Genomic DNA, 23053 nt, shown 5'->3' on the forward strand with positions numbered 1-23053 from the left:
TCTCCTCGGGCGTGTGGACCGAGCCAGCGACGACGAGTTAATTCCCGCTCACAACGCTGCAGGCCATTCCGATGGTGCGCTCGTCACGTCTCGGGATTGCGCGCACGCACACGCGCACGCGCAGGAGATTGTGCGTGTGTGTGTGTGTGAGTGTGTGTGCTGGTTTCACATGCTGTGTTTTATGAGGTGATAATGTTCTGTTTGGTTTTGTTCACCGTATTGACTTTCTCTCAGCACAGCTACTCCATTGGAGAGCTTGTTTCAGCCTGTACCTCACTGGACACTTCATTAGGTACACCAGCGGATGTGATCCTATATGCAAACAAAAACATCTCGCTGAATTAATAATGATCACTTTTGATTGTGCTTCACTTTGAAACTCTAACCCTGGGCGGAAATGTTAGCTTGAAACCCAAACTGCCAAAACCCTACTTTGAAATCCTAATCCAACCCTCAAACTCTACCACAGTCTTAATACCCACTGTGAAATCCTAAAGCTGGTATCTTACTGAGCGGCGAAGGTTTGAGAGTGTTTGCGCACATAGCGAATGGTTTTTTTTTTGTAAGGGTTCGTTAAAGGTTGCAAAGACATTTGCAAACAGTTTTAACGGTCGCAAACAGTTTTTCTTGCTTGCAACCTTTAACAAACACTGAAGAAAAAAACCCACATTTGCTCAATTCGCTAACACAATCCGTCGGGTCGTCCTTCCATTCATCTATCGAAATCAGTTTAAAAAAACAAAAAACAAAAAACAAAACTAGAGGCTCTCAAATTGAGCCTTGAAGAACGCCCCTTCTAAACGGAAAAGTCCAAACGGGAGAGAAATAGAGGAATAATACAATGGTTTTGTTCAGTAACAAGAAGCACTCGCGTTGCTCAGAGATACCGTCGATGTAATTCCCAAATGGGAAAGAAAGGAAGAAAGAAGAAGAAGAATTGTGCACAGCTCTGTCCTGCACTCAATGTTCCGTACGGAAAGATCTGTACACACGCATTGTATGTAGCGTTCGATCCCTCGTGATAATATTAAAAAACATGAGATGAGATCAAAGATTCCCGCATTAAAATTCTCTGCCAAAAGCTTGACGATGGGATTGAGATGCGGCGTGATGCATGGTGGGGAAACGCTCAGGCTCCTAATAACACCTGAGACATGAGGCCTGACTGTGATTTAGACCACGGCATGAGAGAGCGCGAGAGATGGAGTGTGCCACATTAGCCAGTCTGATGACAAAAATGAACACTTTCATTAGTCGGACGCAACCAGTGGAAATGCCCCCAGCACCACAAATGCACAATGCGCAACTTCATCTTTTTGCACATTCGCGGAAGACATTTTTTAGATTGATTTGGATGTTTCTTTGGAAGTTGAATTGATTTTCTGAGCTGCGACTTCTCCATGCGGCATTGGGATCAATCCCGTGCCCGCCTTTGTTTTCATATTAACATGCAAGACTTCCAGGAGGAAATGATAAGTATCCAATATCATACACAAGCGGGAAGATCAATAACAAGCATGGAGCCAAAGGGTTGCCTAGAATAATTACTTGTAATTATTTAATGAACACATGCATACATCTATATGTTCTCATTTAATTTTCACTAAATAAATGTTCAATTTTTATGGAATATGCCTTGTATTTTGACTCAATACATTTTACATTTGAACCGAATAGCTTTTACATAACGTTTTGCATTTTAATTTTTGCTGGATTTAATTTCCAAGTTAAAACTATAGTATAATACATAATTAGTATAATAATATCACGTTTTAACCTTAGATGTCAATTCTGTTTACATTACATTATTTTGTTTCTATTTAATAAGCTTTCCATTTTTACTTGAGATGTTAAGTTTTTTGTAACAACAAATACATTTGTACGCTTTTTATGTTTTAACTGGATGAATCTTAAGAGTGCTTCAGAGCATGGCACTTTCCGATCCATTGACCAAATATTGACAAAATGTCATCATCTTCACGCCGAGTGTCATTTAATCCCATTCCAAGTCGGCATTGTTGTTCGTCCTTGAAAAGTCAAAATGACCAAGTGAATACTAAAGCGTGAGCATTTAATCTGCAATGACGCAAGGCCCAAAAGAGTTGAGGCCAAGTTGCAACACATCTCCGCCATTATCCCGGCCGACAGCAGGGACGTTTTCCCAGGTCGCCCGCCGCGCGAACGCATGCGGCAATCACCGAGCGACTCTCTCGGCTTTGATATTTTCCCGGCACACGACGCTCCCGCCTGGCATTTCCCCGCCGTTGCGACATGCGGGAAAGCTCCCCGCTACAAACAACCCGCCGTCGCATTAGCGCAGGTGGGAGCCAGTAACGTTGTGTGCAAGTCCGAATAAGTCTCCAGTCTTAACCGCAAAGTTTCTAGCAAGTCTGAACTTATTTGTGGCAAGTCAAGTGGAGTCGCCGCTAATTGTCAAGCAAGTCCAGTCATGACTCGGTGCAAGTGAGTAACAAGTCAAGCCATACCACCTTGCTCAGTCACGACACACACTTGAGTCGCACTTTAGCCACTTTGCAATCAGTATTAGCATGTAGCGTCATTATGATCTGTACTTAGTTTGCTGCACAAAGTCACAAATGTGCAAGTGATAAGCAAATTTCAACCCTGTTCAAGTGCCAAGCTACTGCGGCAGAAAGCGAGAGTCGCGCGTCAAGACATTCAGTCTTGCTCTGCCGCAACCAATATTTGCACATTAGCCACTTCAGCATGTAGCGCCACGGCTAACTCTACTTACATTTGTTAGCTGTACTGACACATTGTCAAGCGTGTCTTTTTGTTGCTGTAGGCCTATTGACTATCACGTTGTCGTCTTGTCGAAACGCATCATCGACATGACGCCTCGTTAACGTCTGGCCAGATATGGGTTAGCTAAATGGCCATGTGACCGTAGTTAGCTTACTTGTTTACGTTGCTTTTATGGTGAAGAATGAAGTTGAATGTCATAGTTGTTGTCCGTTGCCATTGTTTTCCCCATTCGAATCAGGAACACGTTCCTTTAATCCAAGAGCGAGCATTTTCAGAGCTGGTCCCGACTTGCTTTTCACTGGGGAGCGCCTTCGGACAGGCCGTTTCCTCCCGGCCCATTGACGCACTGTCACACCCGCCGCTTTGACTGCACTCCCAAGCCTCAGCTCACTTTCTAAACATCTGACGAGCCGGTTAGCGGAGAATCAAAGCGGCGGCCGTAACCCGGAACTAATAAACTGCAGTCTGCCTCATCTGCTCTCATCTCACTTTGCACTTTAATTCGGCCTAGTCGTTGCCATTTTATGGCGTTGCAGTCATCTGATGTACCACTTCTTTGTTTGTTTTAAGTCGAGAGACCATCCGCATGTCACGGGACTGAAGATGGGAAATAATAGCCGTCTTGCAACTGGGGATGTCCCCGTCACATTTTTGGCATCGAAATGCGAGTCCAAGTTGAGCATCTGTCGCTCCCGAGTTGCGATCAGCTGGCTTGGCAAAGCAGTAAAAGAAGAACCAAAGTGTGCGCATCCATATTGTCGGAACTGTCTTCATCTTGAACATTTGAATAAAGGCATCGCAAAATGATCCTTCTTATAGGGCTCCAATTTAGTGCAGCTGTGCTTCAAGCCAAGATTACAAATCAAATCTATTTGATAGCGTATCGGTGATGAAGCAAAAATAATGATGCCAAAAAAAAGGCATTTAAGTATCCTGCCATGATTACACAAACTAAAATCCCCCAAATGAAATGCACTTCTTCAAGTGTCAATTAGTCAACATTTTGTAACGAGCTTTCAGCTCAACTATTGCTTTTGCATCTGGCAACATCTTTGGACCTCTGCATTTTTTTGCAGCCGATCGCGATCGGCTAAAAGCAAAGTGATCGACCCCGATTTCCGATCATGTGTTGGGATCAGGACAATTCTAATATTGACACTTTTACAAATCAATGCAACAAATGTCCAAAAATTGCAGGTTATCAATGATTCAAATGGAAGTCAATTTGAGCGTTTCATAAATGCCTTCTCAGCAAGTCTGACAATTGTCCACTTAAGTGGAAATCCCCCAGCTGGGCGCATTAAGCGACCACACCGATCGGATTGGTCGCCAGCAACGGCGACGGTGACAGTGACGGTGGACCTTCAATAAGCCGGCGTGTGCAGCGCCTTAATTATTCATGGCGGCTTAATGAAGTGTCAAAACTGACAAAACAGGTTCATAAGAGCAGCTCGGCTAATTGGCTTTTCCTACCGCCGGCTGATGGGACGCATTTCTCCTGCCGGGCCCCCGCGGTGCCATCACCTCGCCCCGGATCGCCAACGCCGTCGGCCTCCACGCTGACCTCCGCGCAGGCCGGAAGGGCGCTGGTGTCGCGTCGGTTTGCGAAAGTGACATGGTGTCACGGTTTCAAAATAGGGTTTCAGATCGGGGTAAGGCTTTCGAAGTAGGGTTCGATCGAGGTTTAGTCCAAAAATCTGGTTTCAAGAAGGGGGCAACGGTTTCAAGTCTGAGTTAAGGTTTCAAATGATGATTTCAGGGTTTTCAAACCTGTGCGAGGGTTTCAAAATAAACCGCAATCTGAAGTTAGGGTGTCAACATCAGGGTTAGGGTTTCAAATCTCCAACTGGCATCCAGGCAACGTCCCTATCAATCTCCCGCCAGCGAGCGACAAGCTGAACAGCGGGAACATATTGGCGTCCAATCCGAGGTCCGTCATAGCCCCCCCCCCGACCCCTGACGTGTTTATTGAATTATATTTCTTGCGCGCGTCGCCGACGACGGCGGTGACAGCAGCGACCGATCGATGCGCCGGCGAGCCGGGCTAACAAGCGGCTGCAGCGGCGGCGGCGCACTCGCGCCTGTCGGCGTCCGCTCTATTTACGGCCTGCTTTGTTTTAACATCCATTCAGGATGAGTGGAAATCAATTTTTCATTTGGACTTAATTGTGTGTGCATGCCAAGCGGCCGGCCCGGGCGCCCCCCGAGAACCTCGCGCGGCGGTATTTTAGAGCTAATTACACGTCTGCCGCCTTGTGCGAGCGCCGCGACGCTTGGGGGAATGGCCGCAGCCATCTCGACGCTGGCGGCCATGTGGAGTGACGGCGCAGTCGTTTCGACAGGCCGCGGACCAGCTGCCGCACGAGTTGCTTTACGGCGGCCGTGGAAGCGCCTCTCAGACATTATTTGGGGCTTTCAAGCATGGGCGCGGCTTCAGGTTACGCTTTCAAGAAGGGGGGATACTTCCCGAGAGAAAAGACGGCAATTTCAGCAAGAACCATGAAGTTGACGCACATGATTTGCCACATAAAAGGATGTGGGCCCCGGGCCGCGAGTTTGACACCTGTCATCTACTACGCGACAACACCGGAGTTTCTTTTTTGGAGTTACGTAAGGTGAAGTACCTCAATTCCGATTCCAATCGCGTTGCACAATGGAGCGTATCGTTGGGCCTTTTTCCAGTCTGGGCTTCGTCGGCGGCAATTTTGTTCTGGCAGCAGATGTGATTTCCCCTCTCGGCGTTGTTTCTTGTCTCCCGTTACCCACAATGCAACGCGGGCCCGGCCAGCAAAAGCTTCCGTATCTTTTTGCCGCTCAGGTTGAGACGGGTCGCAATCAAAGTGGCGCTGGGACGCATTAGCGGCGCTCGAGTCACATCAACGTCCTCACGCCCACTTTGCGGGCGACCCATCGTCAGACGAACGAGGCCGTCCATCAGACGCCTGCGACGCTTCCCGCTGGACTGAAATGAGATTTTCCTGCCACGGTTCCCTTTAAAGTCGCGTTCAGGTGATGGATATGATGTATTTATTTGTGGGCGGGATGCTTTTGATGAATATGGTCTCTTTCTGATCAAAGCCTCCTCGTCTTCACTCTCGGCTGATTTTCTCCGAATGAGTGAGATTGTCCTGCACGTTTTGTTCAAAGCGTGGAGCCAAACGAGCGACGGAAAGCTCTTCATATCACACCACGTTTCAAACGACGATCTGCATCGCCTGACACAATTTCCCTCACAAGTCGTAGCTCCGCTCAAAGAGGATTTGGACTTTTTAGCGTAACCAATGCGATTCTCGGGCACGTCTTGCGAATTGAAGTTGAAGCCAAACCAACCAATGCAAACCGTTTGTCTGTATCAGTGTCTCCATTCCAGTCGCAGCGCCAATTTCATGGCCGTTAGTAAAACGGGTGTCAGGGGTTCATTGAGTTCAACATTTTCAGCGGTGCGACTTTGTCTGAAATGGCTGCTTCGAAACAAAACGCGTGAATTCCTGTGCAATTTCCAGCACAGGTCATATCCGAGACGTATGCGAGCGTGGTGTCAACGGGGTTGAGTGTGAAATGCTCCAGCTCCAAATCAAAATGGACCACTTCCTATTCAATTTGGTGTACGGGTCCTTGAGACTTTTTTTTGTGCATCCTGTTATGATGTGCACCCAATTTTGTGTCCGTTGGTGTGAAAAGCTCATTTCTCCTACTCTCTAACTTTTGCAGAAAGGGCTGCTTCAAAACAAAATGGCCGGCTTCTTGTTCAATTTCAGGCACAGGTTACTTGAGACTTATTTGTGCATTCCCGTTACTACAGAGCAATTTGGTGTCCATGGCTGAAAGTGATGTCTGGGGCTGACAATCTCATACCGTTCGCAGGGTGGTACCAGGTGAGTTTTGTGTTGGAGACCACCTACATCCTGGCAAGGATACATGCGCTTGTAAGAATTTGTGAGTTTTTAAGCATGTTGAGACTCCCAAGAAGCCAAATCCTTTCTGGCACGAATAACCGTCAACAAAGCCATTCCAAAGGGGACAAAACTAGCTGGCAAGCTGTATATAAAAACCAAGCCTATGCCATGATGATATTGACCTACGAGGCTGAAACATTCCCGTAAATCTCGCGTCCGTCCTCACTTACTGTCTCAACGTTCAAGTGCACTATTTAGTCATTCATGCCGTTACCATTTGCGATGACGTTTGACGGAACGGCAGGTCAAAAGCGCCGTCTGATAGGCTCACATTTTTACAGCCCGCATCGCTGAGTCATCCGGCAAATCCGTCATCCGGCATCCAGGAAAGGCTCTCAGCCGGCATCTCCTTTCCCATCCCCCCCGTCTCTATACCGACTGCCACTACTCACCCTTCTGCGTCGCAGGAAGTGCTGATGTGACGCCGCTATTGTTTCCAGTATCACGGAGACGTGCCCGTGTGACTTTGTGAAATCTGACAGCAACGGGAACCTTGGGAAGGAAGGCCTGAGGATATTCCAAGTGGGAAAATCTCAATCTGGAAATGAAAAAGGGAAATATATTTTGGGACCCGTTAGCATGGAAACCCAGAAAACTATGCATTTACAATATATTTGGCAACAACAATGAAACTGTTGTGTTGGATATTGGTAACGCGGCAAAACGCATGGCCGTATGGATCTTACTTTAGTCCAAGCTACGATAATTAACTAAGGTAAGGCAATCACAATATTTTAAATAAAAACGTCACGGTACATTAGGATATTTAGGTTAACCTTTATATATAATGAGCCCAAAAAACGTGAAGACCGTAAACTGTGTTGTATTGATTGATTTCAAAATGAATGTTTTGAGGGCCAAAAAAAAAAAATGCACACAATATTTCTGTTTGTACATTTTGCGTTTTGGGCAGTGACAATATCGATATGTGACAGTAAGGTATGGATGGATGCGGTATCGTAAAGCACTACAATACCGATTCATATAATTAGCCAAAATTGAGCACATATTTTTGGATTACAGCTAAAATGTCGAATCAGTTGCTGTTCTCCGAGGGAAACGTTTAAGAGGCGCCGTAAAAAGCTGACGACGAGCTAAGTAAGTATTTTACTTGAAAGGCCCGAATCACGCAGCCGAGTCCTGTAAAATCCACCGCGGTGGAAATGAACAACGTACATCTTCTTTACACCTAAACGCGGCATACGTATAGACGGCAGCCCGGCGCAATTATGTTTGCACACTTGAGCAATATAACCCTGGCGCGGTTATATGATGTAATGCGCCGCAATAAGTCCACTTTCCAATTAAAGGCCCAATTGGTCTCCGGGCACTCGCATAAACTAATATGTTTGGAGACCAACGGCCCCTCTGAAAGCAGCGCTACATCTCGCGCTTAAAAAAAACAAAAAAAACCTCCACTTTCTATCTTACTACACTTGCACAAGGAGAGAGAATATTTCAATAATAAAACTGGAAATGAGATGTCTCACAGGGGCTAATTGGTTAGCAGTCATTAGCTAAGGCTAGCTGGGATGAGCTGTCGTTAGCGACGGCTAGCCAAGTAGTTGATATAAAATGCAAAAGGATGACGGATAAAGACTGTAAGGTGGAGTAAAAGGTTGCAAAGCAAATAAAAATATGGAAGAAAAAAATGCCATAAGGTGGAATAAAAGATTGAATGTGTAAACCAGCAATGATCTAAATGCAAATGTACAAATGAATATTTGTAACATGAACAAAAGAACGCAATGTGGAATGAAGCAAATAATGCGTAAAAGGTCAAGCATACAAACTTATTCAACGCGTATTAAAAATACAAAAGTGAAGCCTGACACATTTTTCTCAAAACAAAACAAAAAAAAGACCATTTAAATAATATTTTGTACTGGATCATAAAATCACAACATGTGAAATGTTCCACTTGTTGTGTGTCATTTTCCACTCTATTGAGCGCGTTTGTAATGGCAGCGCGATGTCACCCGTGCAGTCAGACGCTCATTTTTGGAATCCGAGTGGGAATCCTGCACTTAAGTGACTCATCCTATGAAACTTTGATATGATTAACTCGTCCGCCATGATGTCATGGAGTGGCCCGCACAAATTACACACGCGCGGCTCTATTAAAAAAAAAAAAAAAAGAAAAAAATCATATTTTAGCACACACACGCTGTGGCAGAGGGGATGATGTCACACTCTAAATCCACTCCAGGCGAGACGAGTGCAAAAACGACCAAGCGGCTAAGTGGCTGTGTCAAAACTGCAGCGGGGAGTCACAGCGGCGCTACTGCACTCGCGAGAACAGCATCCCGCCGTCCATACATTAGCAGCCGCCGCCGACACGACGCACTCCCATGGTAGCGCGTTAGCATTGTGGATGCAACTCGACTAAAAATTTGATGTGGAATACATGATGGCTTGTGGACAACCGGATGTGAAAAATGTACAAAATGATGTGGGATAAAACAAGCGTTGACGTCTGAAAAGTTGCACTCTATAATCTTGTACTTCATAAAAACAAGCCGATGACAAATCGAATTCAAGAGGATTGTAAACAGTTTGCGGCTAATTTCCGTGGACATGGTGCTGCTGATGAATTCCCTTCTTCAGTTCATAAGCTGTGGATGAAAATGAATCTTTTGCGCGTGTGCGGTCAGCCGCGAGCTTTGCGAGCACCATCTCGTGACTTTCCACAGTCGTCCCATTCACACGCACAAAGTCAGCTTTTATGGCCGCATGTATCACTACTTTTATCCGATGTTATGTTCTCTCACTGCCTCTATGAAATGTCCCACACAAGAGCGTCGAAAAGGAAAAGACGAGGGCAGGAAGTGGAATGTTTTGGCTCTTGGTGGAAAGAAATGTCTCCGCTTTGTCAATGTTCTGATTGTCGGAGCTCCCAGCAGAGCTGGGATGGGGGGGCTTTCAGAATTCTTTTTTTTTTCTTTGTCTGAAGCTCTTTCTTTATCTCTTCTTGTCCCATCAAGTCATCCAGCATCAAGTCAAGAATGCTTTCATTCAGCACCACCGAGAAACTCCTGGCTTGTCTCACCGAGTGCACAGGGGGACGTGCTACATGAGGCATGACACAAGAATGAGGAATAAAGTCGTCCATCAACGGTGGAATAAAAGGAGGTCATGTACAACAAGGGATTCTGTGTGGACAAGAGAACGGGGAGAAAAGAACCGTGTGCTAATGTGTAAAATAGGATGCAATGTGAAACAAAAGATGCAATGCAGACAACATTATGTCATAATGTGGAATAAACAATGCAAGGGATCAAAAGGATGCAATGCGCAGCACCCAAAAGGATGTGATGCGGAATAAAGAATGCAAGGTACAGCATGTAAAAGGATGTCATGTGGAATGGAAGCTGTAATGTGGAATAAAGGGTTCAATATACAACATACAAAAGCATATCATGTGGAATGTAAAGTGGGATAAAGGACGCAACGTGGAATAAAGAATGTAAAGTGGGATAAAGGATGCAATGCACAGTAACCGAAGGAGGAGATGCGGAATAGAGGATGTCATGTGGAATAAAGGATGCGATGCGTAACACATGAAAGGATGTGACGTGGAAGAATGAAAAAATTCTGTAATATAGAATAGATGCTAAAATACAAAAGTTTTAAGATGGAATAAAGGATGTAATGTACCATTTAGAAAAGAAGCTTTAATGATGGAATAAAAGCTATGCTGTCCCCACAAAGTTTGGAGAAAGGCCTGAGAGCGCGATGATGCGGCGCCTCTGTGGCTGGACGGCGTCTGCCGGGTCTCGGTTCGACTCCGACCCCCCTTGTGTGCTCCGTCAAAGGACACACTGCACTGGATGTGCCTCGGCCACATAAAGAACTTTTCATTCCTTTTCTTCTGTCCAGTGATGTGTCGCTGCTGTATGGTGTTTTGGGGGTGGGGGGGGGGGGGTGCTTGTGGTCAGCGATGGTGTGAGCAAAGTCAAGAGGAGGAAAAGGGGCCGCCCCTCACAAGAAGCCTCGCTGTGTCGTCTCGCAAGAATGCTGCCTCTCAACTGCAGGACACGCACGCACACACACACAACAATGTGTGTGCGTGCGTGTGTGTTTCACACACAAGATGATTAAATGAAGGCTTTGTAGTGCGTATGTATGTGTGCGCGCGCTCGTGTGTGTGTGACCCTCTAAAGTCACTCGCGGTTGCACAATTTGGAATGATAGCAACATTTTCAGGACAACAACGCCTCTCATGGGATAAAGCGGCCTAAAGGATGTCATATGGAATAAAGATGGCAATGTGAAATTAAAGTTGTGATAAGAGAATCAAATATAACATGGCTGATAATTGATTTGAGGTTGTGCAAACGTAACGTCATATAAATTGTGATGAAAAAGTGATGAATTGGGGAATAGAATGTGCAATGTTGAATAAAGGATGCCATGTGCAATAAATGACAAAGTGGAATAAACGATTTCATATAGAGAAAATAATGTAATATGGAATAATACATGTAATGTGAAATAAAGGACAAAAAGGTGGACTAGACGATGTTATTTGGACAAAATGACGTAACATGGAAAAATAGAGGTACAGGTAACGTGGAATAAAGGATCTAATGTGTAATAAGGATGTTATGTGGGGAAAATCTTGCTGTAGGAATGGTGATGTGAAGATGTAAAGCATACCCACTGATGCAATGGGGAATAGAGGACGTAGTGTGGAATGAAATGTGTAATATGGAATAAAAGAAATAAATGGGGAACTTTTTACTTGTTGATTAATTTGTTTGCTACGTTTCTCAGTTGCAGGAACTTTTTAACCAAATATTCGTGAACCTCTTACATGTAGTAACACGTTCTTATTTTGGCCCTGAGAGGAACGACCCCACAACAGTTGCCGGGTGTCCAAAAGTTGTGGAATCAACTTGTCGATCAATCTTGATGACATCATCCTGGAGGCCCCACACGCACCCCAAATTCCCGCAGCCGCGAGCCTCACTTCCTGTCAGCCGCCGCGCTCCCTCCCGATTGGGCGCTTTCCACGCACTCAGCAGGAACCGGGTGATGATGAGCGCTGATGTCGGGGTGCTACGTGATGGCCCCCCCCTCGACATCACCACCGTAGCCGCCCCCCACCCCTCCTGCCTCTTCTGAATGACTTCACCAGAGCAATGGAGGCATTGTGTCGGGAATCAGGCCGGATATGTGGCCTCTACTGTCAGCTCATGCACCAGCCACAGGCTTGTCCGCCCGTGTGTGTGTGCGTGCGCGTGCGCAGGCGTGTGCGCGCCTCATGTTGTTTTCTCCCTGAAACATTCCCAAACGGACTGTTTGATCCATTAACTGTCAATGAGAAAACCGCTCCCTGTCTTTTGGATTATGACTTTTTTGATAGACATGCTTACCAAATTTCAAGTTGCTAAGTCAAACTTGCTTCAGGGTCTGAATGATTATTTTTGGAAATGCTACGAATAACGATCAAATGTGGCTTCCAACCAAAAATGGCACATTGCTTGTTGGCTTGTTGAGACTTTTTTGTGGGTGTGCTCATGATGAAAGACATTATGGCCAAATTTCATGTTGCCGTATGATATTGGCTCCACGGGGGGCGCTGAATTCTCAAAATGTAGGGGCTGCTACCAAGCCAATTTTGACAACCCAACATGGATTTTTAGCCGGATAAACACACCTGCACAAGCGGTTGAATTTCCGACTGGGCCAAAACTCTCAAACGGGCCGACGAAGCAATTTGACCGCTTGCTCGGGCTGTAAAAATAGAATCCTCAACAATAGGATGGAGTACAAACGTAAGCAATTGTTTGCGCTAGGCTTAACAGGCAGATTTCCTCAGGGAAGGATCCCGATGTGGACGCGAGTGCTCGCTTGCGTCCAGATGGCCACCAAAAACAAACGGCAACACAATCTTCTCGGTAAGCTTCACAAACAGCGCAAAACATTGCGGCGGCAGCGCCGGCGCCATGGAAACGGCGGCCCGGGCAGCCACATCCATTCTCATTAGCCAGCTCCACCTTCATTTCCAGGAAAATATGATTGAGAGTGGAAACAAAAAAATCCACTCACTGGACACCTCATTAGGTACGCTCGGAGCGTCTAATGACAGCAAATAGCCTACATAGCGTTAGCCACGCCGCTAAATGCTAACAAGAGAAAAATGTGAAGTCCCAAATGCATTTCATTTTTTACAAAGGTTGTATTTTTCCCCTCAAATTTTCCCTCAAAAATGCTTTTTCCCCCCTCAGGATATCCTGAGTTCTTTTTCCAGGAAAAAAAAGTGTTTTCTTCTAGACTGATTTTTCGAAATCACTTTTATATATTTTTTTTTATTCGATTTTTCATTGCATCCATATTATCTTTTTTTTAAATAAATGTTTCCAATTGCCCCCTTCAGACTATTCAGAGTTCTTTTTTCTATAAAAAAAAATCATAGATTATTTTAAATATTCTCATTAGTTTTTTTTTCTCCATAAAATGTTCTTTTAGTCTTATGCGATACATGAATATTTTTCAAAATTTTCCTTATATTTTCATTGTTTTCAGATTAATTCATTTGAGTATCTCATATTTCCCATGAGTTTTTTCATAAAATTACAACTTTTCCCTTATATTATGATAATATAAGGTTTTTTTCAAAAGAGAAAATTGCTCCCCCCGTAATGGCGCTCGGGGGCGTGGCGGCCGTGTTCAATCAATGGCGCGGACATCCACGCCGAGCGAGACGTTGCAAGCGAGGCCATAGCTCAGCTTTAAACACGGCGGGCCATCGACCCGCCGGCCTTGCCGTCGACCGTCCGCTGTAAAAAAAGAAAAAGAAAAAAAAATGATATCATTTGCGACCGGTGCTCCTTTTGTAAGCTGACCCAGAAAAACGCACGGGGGTCTCTTCATCTCCGCCGCGTCAGCTATCGATTTCCGCTGAGGCTAATGACTTTTTATGTGTGTAATATATGAGACGGCGTCGGAGCCGTTTGTTCACCGCCGGCCGCTTTCGCACCAACCCGTCGGGGGACTCGTACGGGGAGCGGAATATGCGTCGCGCCGCCGCCTCGGAGGGCAAAGCGTAGCTTAGCCAGCTCGCCTTTCATTTCAGCCCACGCTGAATGTGTTTTTCGGAAAAAACGCGTCTAGTATCTTTGACGCCACTCATACACTCACCGGACACTTCATTAGGTACGCTCACCTAGTCTACTGCCAGTGCCGATGGTTGTGTGCGGGCGCACGTCGCACATGCTACAAACTGCCACTGCATCCACGACTTCTCATAAGATTAGGACCAAAACTGGCAATTTTCTATATATCCCTCACGCCCCACAACCCACCCACAGGCTTAATGGCCGCATGGATTTTCTTCTTCTGTGGTTCCCATTTATCTCATCGCTGCCCTGCCGAAACGCGACACGTTAATTGTGATGATGGCCTTACGCTTTGTCGGTAACCGCGACAACGCTTTCAATTACTGGAGCATAACCAGAGCTGGGCATTTAACTCAAAATTTACGGTCCCACAGCCGCGGTACACTTCCGCCGTCCGTTAAAAATAGTACCCGCCTATGGGCCGGTCCGCTTGTGATTTCAGACGAGCTTGCGTTGGCCTTTCCGACTTCAACTATCGCAAAATTTTGATCCGTCCTCGAGACTTTTTTGTGCGCCGTCATGACGGTCAAGTCCTTTCATGTTGATTGGTGAAAACGGCGCATTTTTGTTTTCGAACTTTCCACAGGATGTGATCTTCAAAGCAACATGGCCGACTTCCTGCGTAATGGGTCGTTGACATTTTTCTTGTGCGTCCAGTTTTGTGTCTAACTATGAAAATGGTGATGGGAGCTCATTAAAAAACAAAAACAATCAAACTTCAGATTTACTGGAATTCGGCCCAAAATAGCTTCTTGAAAGCAAAATGGCCGAGTTCCTGTTCAATTCTGGGCATGGGTTCTTGAGGCTTTTTTGTGCGTCTTCTTGTAATCGTCAAACAGGCAACCCCCCCACCCCCACTCCCACGCCCCAATTGTATGTCGATTGGTGAAAGTGATGTCGGGGCCTTTCCAAAGAAGCGAGGTTTCCTTGCACGCTGCGACGCGAGTGGACGGCACATTGCGACGATTGTATGCAACGTATGTTTTGTTTGCATGAATAGTGTTGGACGTGCGCATATGCAAATGAGGCCCGTCGGCTGGACGGAAGTGCCTTGTTTACTGGTTGAGCGCTGGTGAGATGCCCTCCAGTAAAGGGGGCATCAGACGAGGAGGAGACCCCCACTCGGACATTTCACCCGGAGGTCTCGCCCATACGTCGCCAGCGCACACGTGTGTGGCAATATGAATCATAACATGTATGTATGTGACCTATATGTTGGACTGGAGTCATTGCAGCCCTGCCGGGGGAACACGAGGAGAGCCAGAGCTGAACATGTTGAAACAACTTGACAATGGAATTGGAAACTTTGGTTTTGAAAACCCTACACAGAAACTGTAAATTTGCCTTGAAACATCAAACTTTCAGCCTAATTTGAAACTCAAATTCTAGCTTCAAGGCCTAACCCTATCCCGAAAGCGGATTTTGAACACTAAAGCCATCTTTAAACCTTATTTTGAAACCCCAAGCCCGTCTTGAAACCCAAACAAAGGCTTCAAATCCGACTTCGAAACCCAACCCAAGGTGTGGGTTGGGGTGGGGGGGCATGTTTTGTCCTGGCAGGTGGGCCGGCGTCCCCAGCATGCCCCCCAATGAAGAGCACATGTTGCCTTTGGATCACAAGCACATGTGGATTATGTGGCGCAAACCTCACACTGGCTTGAGCCTCGAACCCTCATTTCAAAGCACAAAGCTGCCTTGAAACACGACTTTGCCTCCCCAGTCCTCGCTTCAAACCCTCCATAAAACTCTACTTTAAATTCCTAATCCTGGTTTGAAACACGTATTTGAAACCTCGACCTTGTCTTAAAAACCTATTTCTCAAGCCGTCACGCTTCAAACCTTACTTTGAACTCCTAAGCATCATCTTGAAACCCTACTTTCAAACCCTGACACTGGCTTGAGCCTCGAGCCACAAAACTCAAACACTCACCCTTATTTGAAACCCTGACTTTGTCTTGAACCTAACCCTTGTCTTGAAACCTTACTTTGAACCTCCGAGCTGTAAACCACATTTTGACCCCTTCCCTGTTTTAAAACCCTACTTTCAACCCCACCCTGTCTTGAAACCCTACTTTAAAACATAATCCGTCCTCGAAAGATGATTTTGTTGATTTAGTTTCCCCTGCAAAGTATGTTTTGAAGACTTTAGCAACTGCCGTGTTTATTTCCTTCAGTGTGCGATATTGGCCATCATTCTGCTTTTAGTAGGCAGGCGACACTTTTATGGCGCAACAAACGAGCAATCTTAGAGCACGCTAACGACGCGGCACTCAGTCGGCCGAGAGCTCATCAGACGTCCGTGAGGGCTCTCGGTGGCCTCAGGGTCCTAAACGGCGCGGTGCAACGATGGCCTCAAACGACATCCCATAATAGCGGCGACGCTGAGGCGCTCGCTCGCGTGAGTCGGTCCAGCCAAGATGAGAGAAGCTCATGCTAAGGAAGTTAGCATTTGCTCATCCTTCGGCTCCATTCGGAGATTATAAATCAGCCTTTCGTCGCTACGCTGCCCCCTATTGACTTGGAGGGCAAAACGAAGTGCACGTTCATTTGATTGGCTGAAAATTGCTTGGGGCGGTCCGCATTTTTATTCATTCAACTATTTTATTGGTTGCGATTTTTTTATGAGAAAATTGAAACAATTGTTTCAAATTGTTTCAACTACAGCGTTGCTGGTATTTGTATTTTCTTGAGTTTGCTGTCTTTCACGCAAAAGTATTTTCTGTATATCCTCTAAATAATAATAAATAAATAAGTCCTTAATACAAAATACCAATAGAATATATTCTACTGAAAAAAAAATCTTTTCAAAAGCCGTCATTAAATAAGGAAACAAAACATTGAAAAACTTGCATAAAAAAACCCAAACATTTTTTTCAAGAATATGTTATTTGGAAGCCCACTAGTTGAAACAAGGCATTCTGATGAATGTTGCATTTGTGGAATAAAAGCAAATCAACCCGTTTTTTGCCATTTTGTCACTTCTGTCGACTGAAAATGACATCACATTTTTCTGCAGAAAACAGGTGAGCCGTGATTGGTTGTTATCTGAGCCCTGAGCATCTGTGATGTCATCTTCAGTCGAAAAAAATTGACAAAATGGCCACCCCCCCGAGATGGCTAAAAACGGGTGCATTTTGCTCCTTACTCATATTCCACAAGCGCAATATTTCTTCAGAATGCCGTGTTTCAACTAGTGGGCCTGATGGGAACATATTCTTCAAAAAAAATATGTTTGGGTTGATTTCCACTTTAATTGTGAACACAGCCATCCATATAAACAAATATTAATTCTTCATTTTATTTCTTTGTATGGGTCAAAGGTCACAAAAAATCTCCAATTGCTTTCTTTTATTTTACACCACAAACACCCAGCGTGACATCAGGGGTGTGTTGACTTTAGCAAGCCGCCGCCGCCGTGTTACATTGCGTTTAAGGCAGCGAGCGCTCCATTCCGCCCATGAGTTATGCGCCGCCTGTCGAGGCGGAGCACGTCCAGATGTTTGGGCGGGAGGTCAAAGGGCGCGGGCTAACGGCGGGGTGGGGGCGGGACCGGAGCGCACCCCGCCTCCCGCCTCTCGACCTTGCGCACTTTGAATGAGGGCGACCGTGACGGAGGTGCGCTAATTGAATTTGGCTCGTAAACGACGAGATGGATTATTTGGAGGAGGTCGCCTTTTGTTTGATCGCGTTGCCAATCGACGTCCGGCGGACGCGCATTTCGTTACGTTACGAAACCGACTCCGTTCAAAAATTCTAACGCTCAAGCCCTGGCAACACTTTCAAGCCTCATTTTACAATTGCGTCACTTCATTCAAGTAAATTACAACACCTCATGATGACATTTTTTTTGTTTTGTTTGTTTTTAAAAAGGGGTTTACAAATTCATTTAGTATCAAAATCCCCAAACATTTTCATTCACAAACACGTGCACACAAGTATACACATGCTCATGAAAACAAATCCACACACACCCACGCAAATACTTACACAAAGAATGTATTATCACACGCGCGCACACACTCAGACATGATCTAACATACTGTATACACAAACACACACACACATATGCATTCTCAAATGCACATAGAGTACATTCTAGTATGCGCTCACACACAAGAACACACACACACGTACAGTATATGGAGACACACACAATAAGAAATCACCCGATGTTTTTTTTTTTTATGGGCTACGTGGCTTCTACTTAAGCGTGGTAGGGATGTAACGATTCATCGAAAATCTATTTAAAATTGATTCAAACTGCTTAAAATGCGAATATCCAAATTTTGATCACAAAAAGATTTGTAATGACAAATCTATTGTACGTTCCTTTATTTTCATGTTTACTTCTGGCACCAACAAACACTGATGAGAGAAAAAAAATGAAGCAAAACCGTCAAAATTCTTAGTTCACGCTCAAGTTTTGTTTTTGTAAATTTACAAAATGTAGATGTTAAAATAAAAATGTAGATGTTAAAATAAAAGAATAAAAAAATCAGGTTTTAAAATGAGTCATTCAATTTGGAAAAAAAAAAGATTTGACAAAAAAAATCGAATCAAATCAAAATTGGGAACTGAAAATCGAATCGGAGTGAGTGAATTGTTACACCCCAAATCATACAGCACGTCCTCTTCAATGGCATGTCTCTCCTTTTTTTTTTTTTTTTACTCAATGGATTTCAAATGTGTTAAGTGCTGCGGATATGAAGAAATGCCAAGTGATCTCGTTCACTATCTGACATGTACCCAACCAAGCATGTCTTTTCTTTTCTTTTTTTTGACCGTGTAGACGATTTCTTTTTTTCGATTTTGTAGATTTCTGTCGTGCAAGGCGCCGGTTTTGCGGGACTCGCGAGAGCCTTGATGACTTGCCACGTCCGCCGCTCGCGTTGTGGATTTCGGAGTCGCGCGCTCATGTGTGAACGACGACGACGGGCGACGCCATGGCGGGATCCGTTGGCGGGCGGGCCGAGGGGAGGGGAGGACGGCCATCTCCGCTCATTCCCGGGAAGCGATGACGTTCCCGTCCGCCGGACATTTGTCACGCGGCGGCCCGCCAGTCGACTCCTCGGCCTTCCTCGTCGCCTCCCCGCTGACCCGGCACGACAGCTACTCGCCGACTCTGAAGGGAAACTAATTGAAATCCACCCCAATATGACCAACATCAACACCCTCCCCCCCTCCCACTTCATCCCCCGACACCACCAGAGAGGATCTCATTTCCTACACTGAGCGCATCACTATATTCACGCACGCACACACACACACTCTGACACTCTTTCAGGAATCTCCTGAATGTGGGAGTGGGCCTGCTTGCAGATGTTGGAAAAATGTTCTCCCCCACCCTCACACACCCAAACAACTCCTGACCCGCACCGCGCCCAGTCCCGGGCGAGCGCACCCACTCGCACCCAATGTCTTCCAGCGCGCAAACACGCGGTGACAACAACAACTGTGTTGTTGCCAGTGCAAGTGTATGGAACATATGCACACACACACGCTCACGCACACACACACGCTCTCTCACAAACACACCCGCTAACTCACAAACGTGTATGCACGCACGCACGCACACTAACGGTGCGGAGAGCGACGACCCAACGACATCGCTGACAGCAAACAAATGAAAAGCGTGACAGAAAGCAGATGAAATGCAAAGGAGATCAAGTTTGGGGCTAAAACAGGACGAGGAGGGCCCGCCAGACAAAAGTCATCAAAGTCAGAGCGCACCTCATCATCAACAAAATGAAACGCCGACCCAGCACAGCTCGTATTTCACCGGCCGCAATTTACAAGATTTGAGCTGAAGATTAAAAAAGGTTTCTCGCATGGCAAACGGGCAACTCCCATTCGGACGCGACGGGCGAATCGCTCATGGCGCGTCGCGTCACAGCGCCCCCTACGTCCATTGTGACACGCATAAAAGTGAAATGACGCACCGGGTGAGAGGTGAACAAAAAGAAAAAAAAAAAAGAGGCCACGTCCCGCTCCTCATTTCCATGGAGGACAAATTCATCAGAGTGAGAAGAGGGCAGAGTTTGCCCAACATCTTTGATTCATTACGTGGTCATCAATCTTCCGCCGGCGGCGCGTGCCTTTATTCTTATTTTTCAGCCATTTTGTGACTTCTCAGTCACGGCACACTTTTATGAGTTATCAAGTCAAACGTTACATATGCACGTCGCGATACTACGACGCGCGCACGGACGGGCGCACGGCAATCCATTCCCAGCTGGAGGCAAATATCGGAAGTCGATGCGTGTACAACATGACGGCTTTGTCAAACTTACATGAAATTAAAGACAAAAATATGGAATTTCCCTCGTCATCATTAGGCCTCATTAATAATTGCATCCATGGAATGGAGCCGCCGTCAGAGCACCCAGGAAGGGTGGTCGTCATGGCGACGGGGGGGCAAGGTAGTGTTGGGTTTAATGAGCTCGCGTCACATAGCGCAATTAGCGGCTAGCTCATTAGCGCATATTTACAAAGCAGACGCAGTGTGTTCCGGCCGACGGCTCCAAGCCCCACCCAACCACGGGCCTGTGTGTGTGTGCGCGCGCTCAATAAGGAGTGTTTATGTGTGCATGTGTCTATCTGTGTGTGCGCGTGTACGTCTGAGTGTGTGTCAAAGTGCATGTCCGTGTCTGTTTGTGCATGCGTGTGGGTGTGTTTGAGCGTGTACACAAGAGTGTCAATGTATGTTTGTGTGTGAGTGGAAACGTGTGTTCGTGTGCATAGGTGTGTGTGTGTGTGTGTGTGCGCGCGGCGCACATCGCCATGGCAACCCTTTCCCAACCTGGCTGGACAAACAGCGCAAGGCCGTCCGTGCAGGATTAAGTAATCGAAGACAATCCGGCGTTCTTATTAAAAAGTCTCCCCGCGGATGTTGTCTTATTGTAAAGCTTATTAACTTGATATTATGACAAACATTGTTACATATGTTCAATATGAAGACAAGACACAGAAGGTCACCGCGCGCGGCCAGACGGGGGGCGGGCAGCCATCTTTGTTCCAGTCCTCAACGTCCAATTTAGCAACAGCGGACGCCAACGGTTTTTGCCATCGGTGATCGCCATCATTACCAAGCAACGAACCATCGTTTCAATTCATAATCAATTCATCTGTCGATTGTTTTTGTCTATTCCTCGGTGAATCGGATTTATAAAAACATTAGGCTTGACGCGATCGGGATTTTGGCCGATCAGCGAGTTTAAAACAAACGGTAACCAATCAGCAATCTGATCAGGAGATGGACCGATTTATTTCCAGCTTGTTTGCTGCAATGTCTTACTTTGCAGCTCCGATCAATGACATCATTGATCAGTTGTCAAATTATGAAATTACCGGCGATCACCGATTTTGCATAATATCTTCCCATCCGATCAGCTCTATGTAAAGTCTAAAAAAAAACAAGTTTTGATTTCCATCCCTTTGTTGAAAAAGAGGATTTTTTTTTTCTCAAATTGTCAGCGGAAAAAATGGCGTAACAAAACACAAACCAATGTTGCGTTCAACGGCGGGAACCCCAGGGGTCTTATTCGGGTTTATAAAAGCCTGAGTACGAGCACATTCGGGTTTTTTTGCGCACGTTTACATGGCCTGTAAAACCCCGAATAGTGCCAATATTTTGAAAGGGCCATGTAAACGTCGTCACTGACATCCAAATGAGTTTGAATTTTTGATACAGGGACCAACGCGTCTTTCTACCAGCGTCCGTCCACCTCGTCTGCAAACGTCCCGTCTGATGTAGCGCCATCTTTTCCTTCCACGGGGGATGTAAAGGCCCTCAAAGTTGCCGTTGAACTTTTTAGTCGTGAAAAGTCAGCGTGTGGCTGCCGGCTTGATGGGCGGCGTAATGACGGCGTCTATACGTTCTGGAGGCCACAAGCATCATATAACAGAGGGGAGGCGTTTAGTCACCTCCTGCGCTTCCACTTTACGACGGCGAAAAGCGTCCGAGGTTGGCAAAACGGGCACGACGAAGCAATTTGGTGGCGTCCCCCCCCTCCTCCCCCGCACCCATAAACAATCAGCCGGGGTAATGGAGGCCATAATGCTAATCTTTACGGCCCACCACGACCCCCGACGCTGATTTAATTAGCTTTTTTCCCTTCTCCCCCTTTCCATACCGCCGTTTCCCGCTGGCTGTCTCTCAGCTGCCCTATCCGGCTTTAACGAGCTTTTTAGGCAATTGAGCTCCATCGCAGCTCAAATTGTCACCTGCAACGTAAACAGAAAATGCATTTACAGTCAACACAGGGACCCGGATCGGCTTCTCGGGCGGCGCCGCGAGGCAGATTTGGCCTTTCGGAAAAATAGCATTTCTGATTTGAATGCCGTTTTTTTTCAATTCACTTATAGAAAAAGCAAATGGCAATGACATGATTTTTTTTTGAAGAAAAACAGGGCCAACTTTTTTTTTTTTTTTTCGTCCACCAGGCTTCTCATCATATACTGTAATTGATTTTAAACGTGTTTTTTTGTTGTTCAAAAACTCCCTATAAACACACAATCGGAATAAAACAAACTAGCACATAAGAAAATGACACACCACCGCTCTGAAAAGGAACCAACCGGAAGGAGTAAAACTCATTTCCGCAAAACTATGGTCCAACTCATTTTGCCTGTTGAAAGTCTCAAGTCATCTTTTCTCAAAAATAGCTGAGCTAAATACAGCGGGAAAACGAGTGGCAACACTGGCGGTACTTTTGTCAACTAGTTCCACTTCTGTTTGCAGCCTTGATGTTAGTGTGAGCAATGCACATATGACGGATTGGAGTTGACGAATATAAAAACCCACAGCGGTACCATGCCAAAACACTTTTATCTCATTTCAAACCGCACTTACAACATTACACTGAAAATAAACAACTTACAGATGGTTTGACTTGGACAAAAAAAAAAAATGCAACGTGAGTACATTGTCAATTTGCAAGCCATAAAACTCTGTCTTGACATTACTTTTGGGGCCTTTTGGTTCCACAACTTTCTCACACAATTTAACTTCTTGTTTAGCCAAAAAAATCAAAAAAAAAAAAAATCAAACTGTCCGTCTTAAAGGTCACCCCAAAAGAAGTCAAATTTAAATCCCCTAATGAGATGCCGCGGCCACCTTGGCAGGAGACGTCCTAATTTATGGCGCCGCCATTTCACGCAAATGACAAAAGATCAAAGCTCAGCAGATAAAACTGCGGCAAATGTCAG

At 45.7% G+C, this 23053-nt stretch overlaps 1 protein-coding gene across 1 annotated transcript in view; it reads right to left on the bottom strand.

Annotated features, from left to right (window-relative positions):
• LOC147141480 (Krueppel-like factor 6) overlaps positions 1-23053 on the bottom strand; it is a 79221-nt gene that overhangs the window by 24897 nt on the left and 31271 nt on the right. Inside the window, exon 4 of the mRNA XM_086042181.1 lies at positions 7115-7229. Within this exon, the coding sequence (XP_085898307.1) occupies positions 7115-7229 (115 nt within the window). The remainder of the gene's footprint in view (positions 1-7114; positions 7230-23053) is intronic.

Source organism: Filicampus tigris, chromosome 10 (genome assembly GCF_054856515.1).
Source record: "Filicampus tigris isolate MCC_2025a chromosome 10, RoL_Ftig_1.0, whole genome shotgun sequence".
Classification (NCBI taxonomy): domain Eukaryota; kingdom Metazoa; phylum Chordata; class Actinopteri; order Syngnathiformes; family Syngnathidae; genus Filicampus; species Filicampus tigris.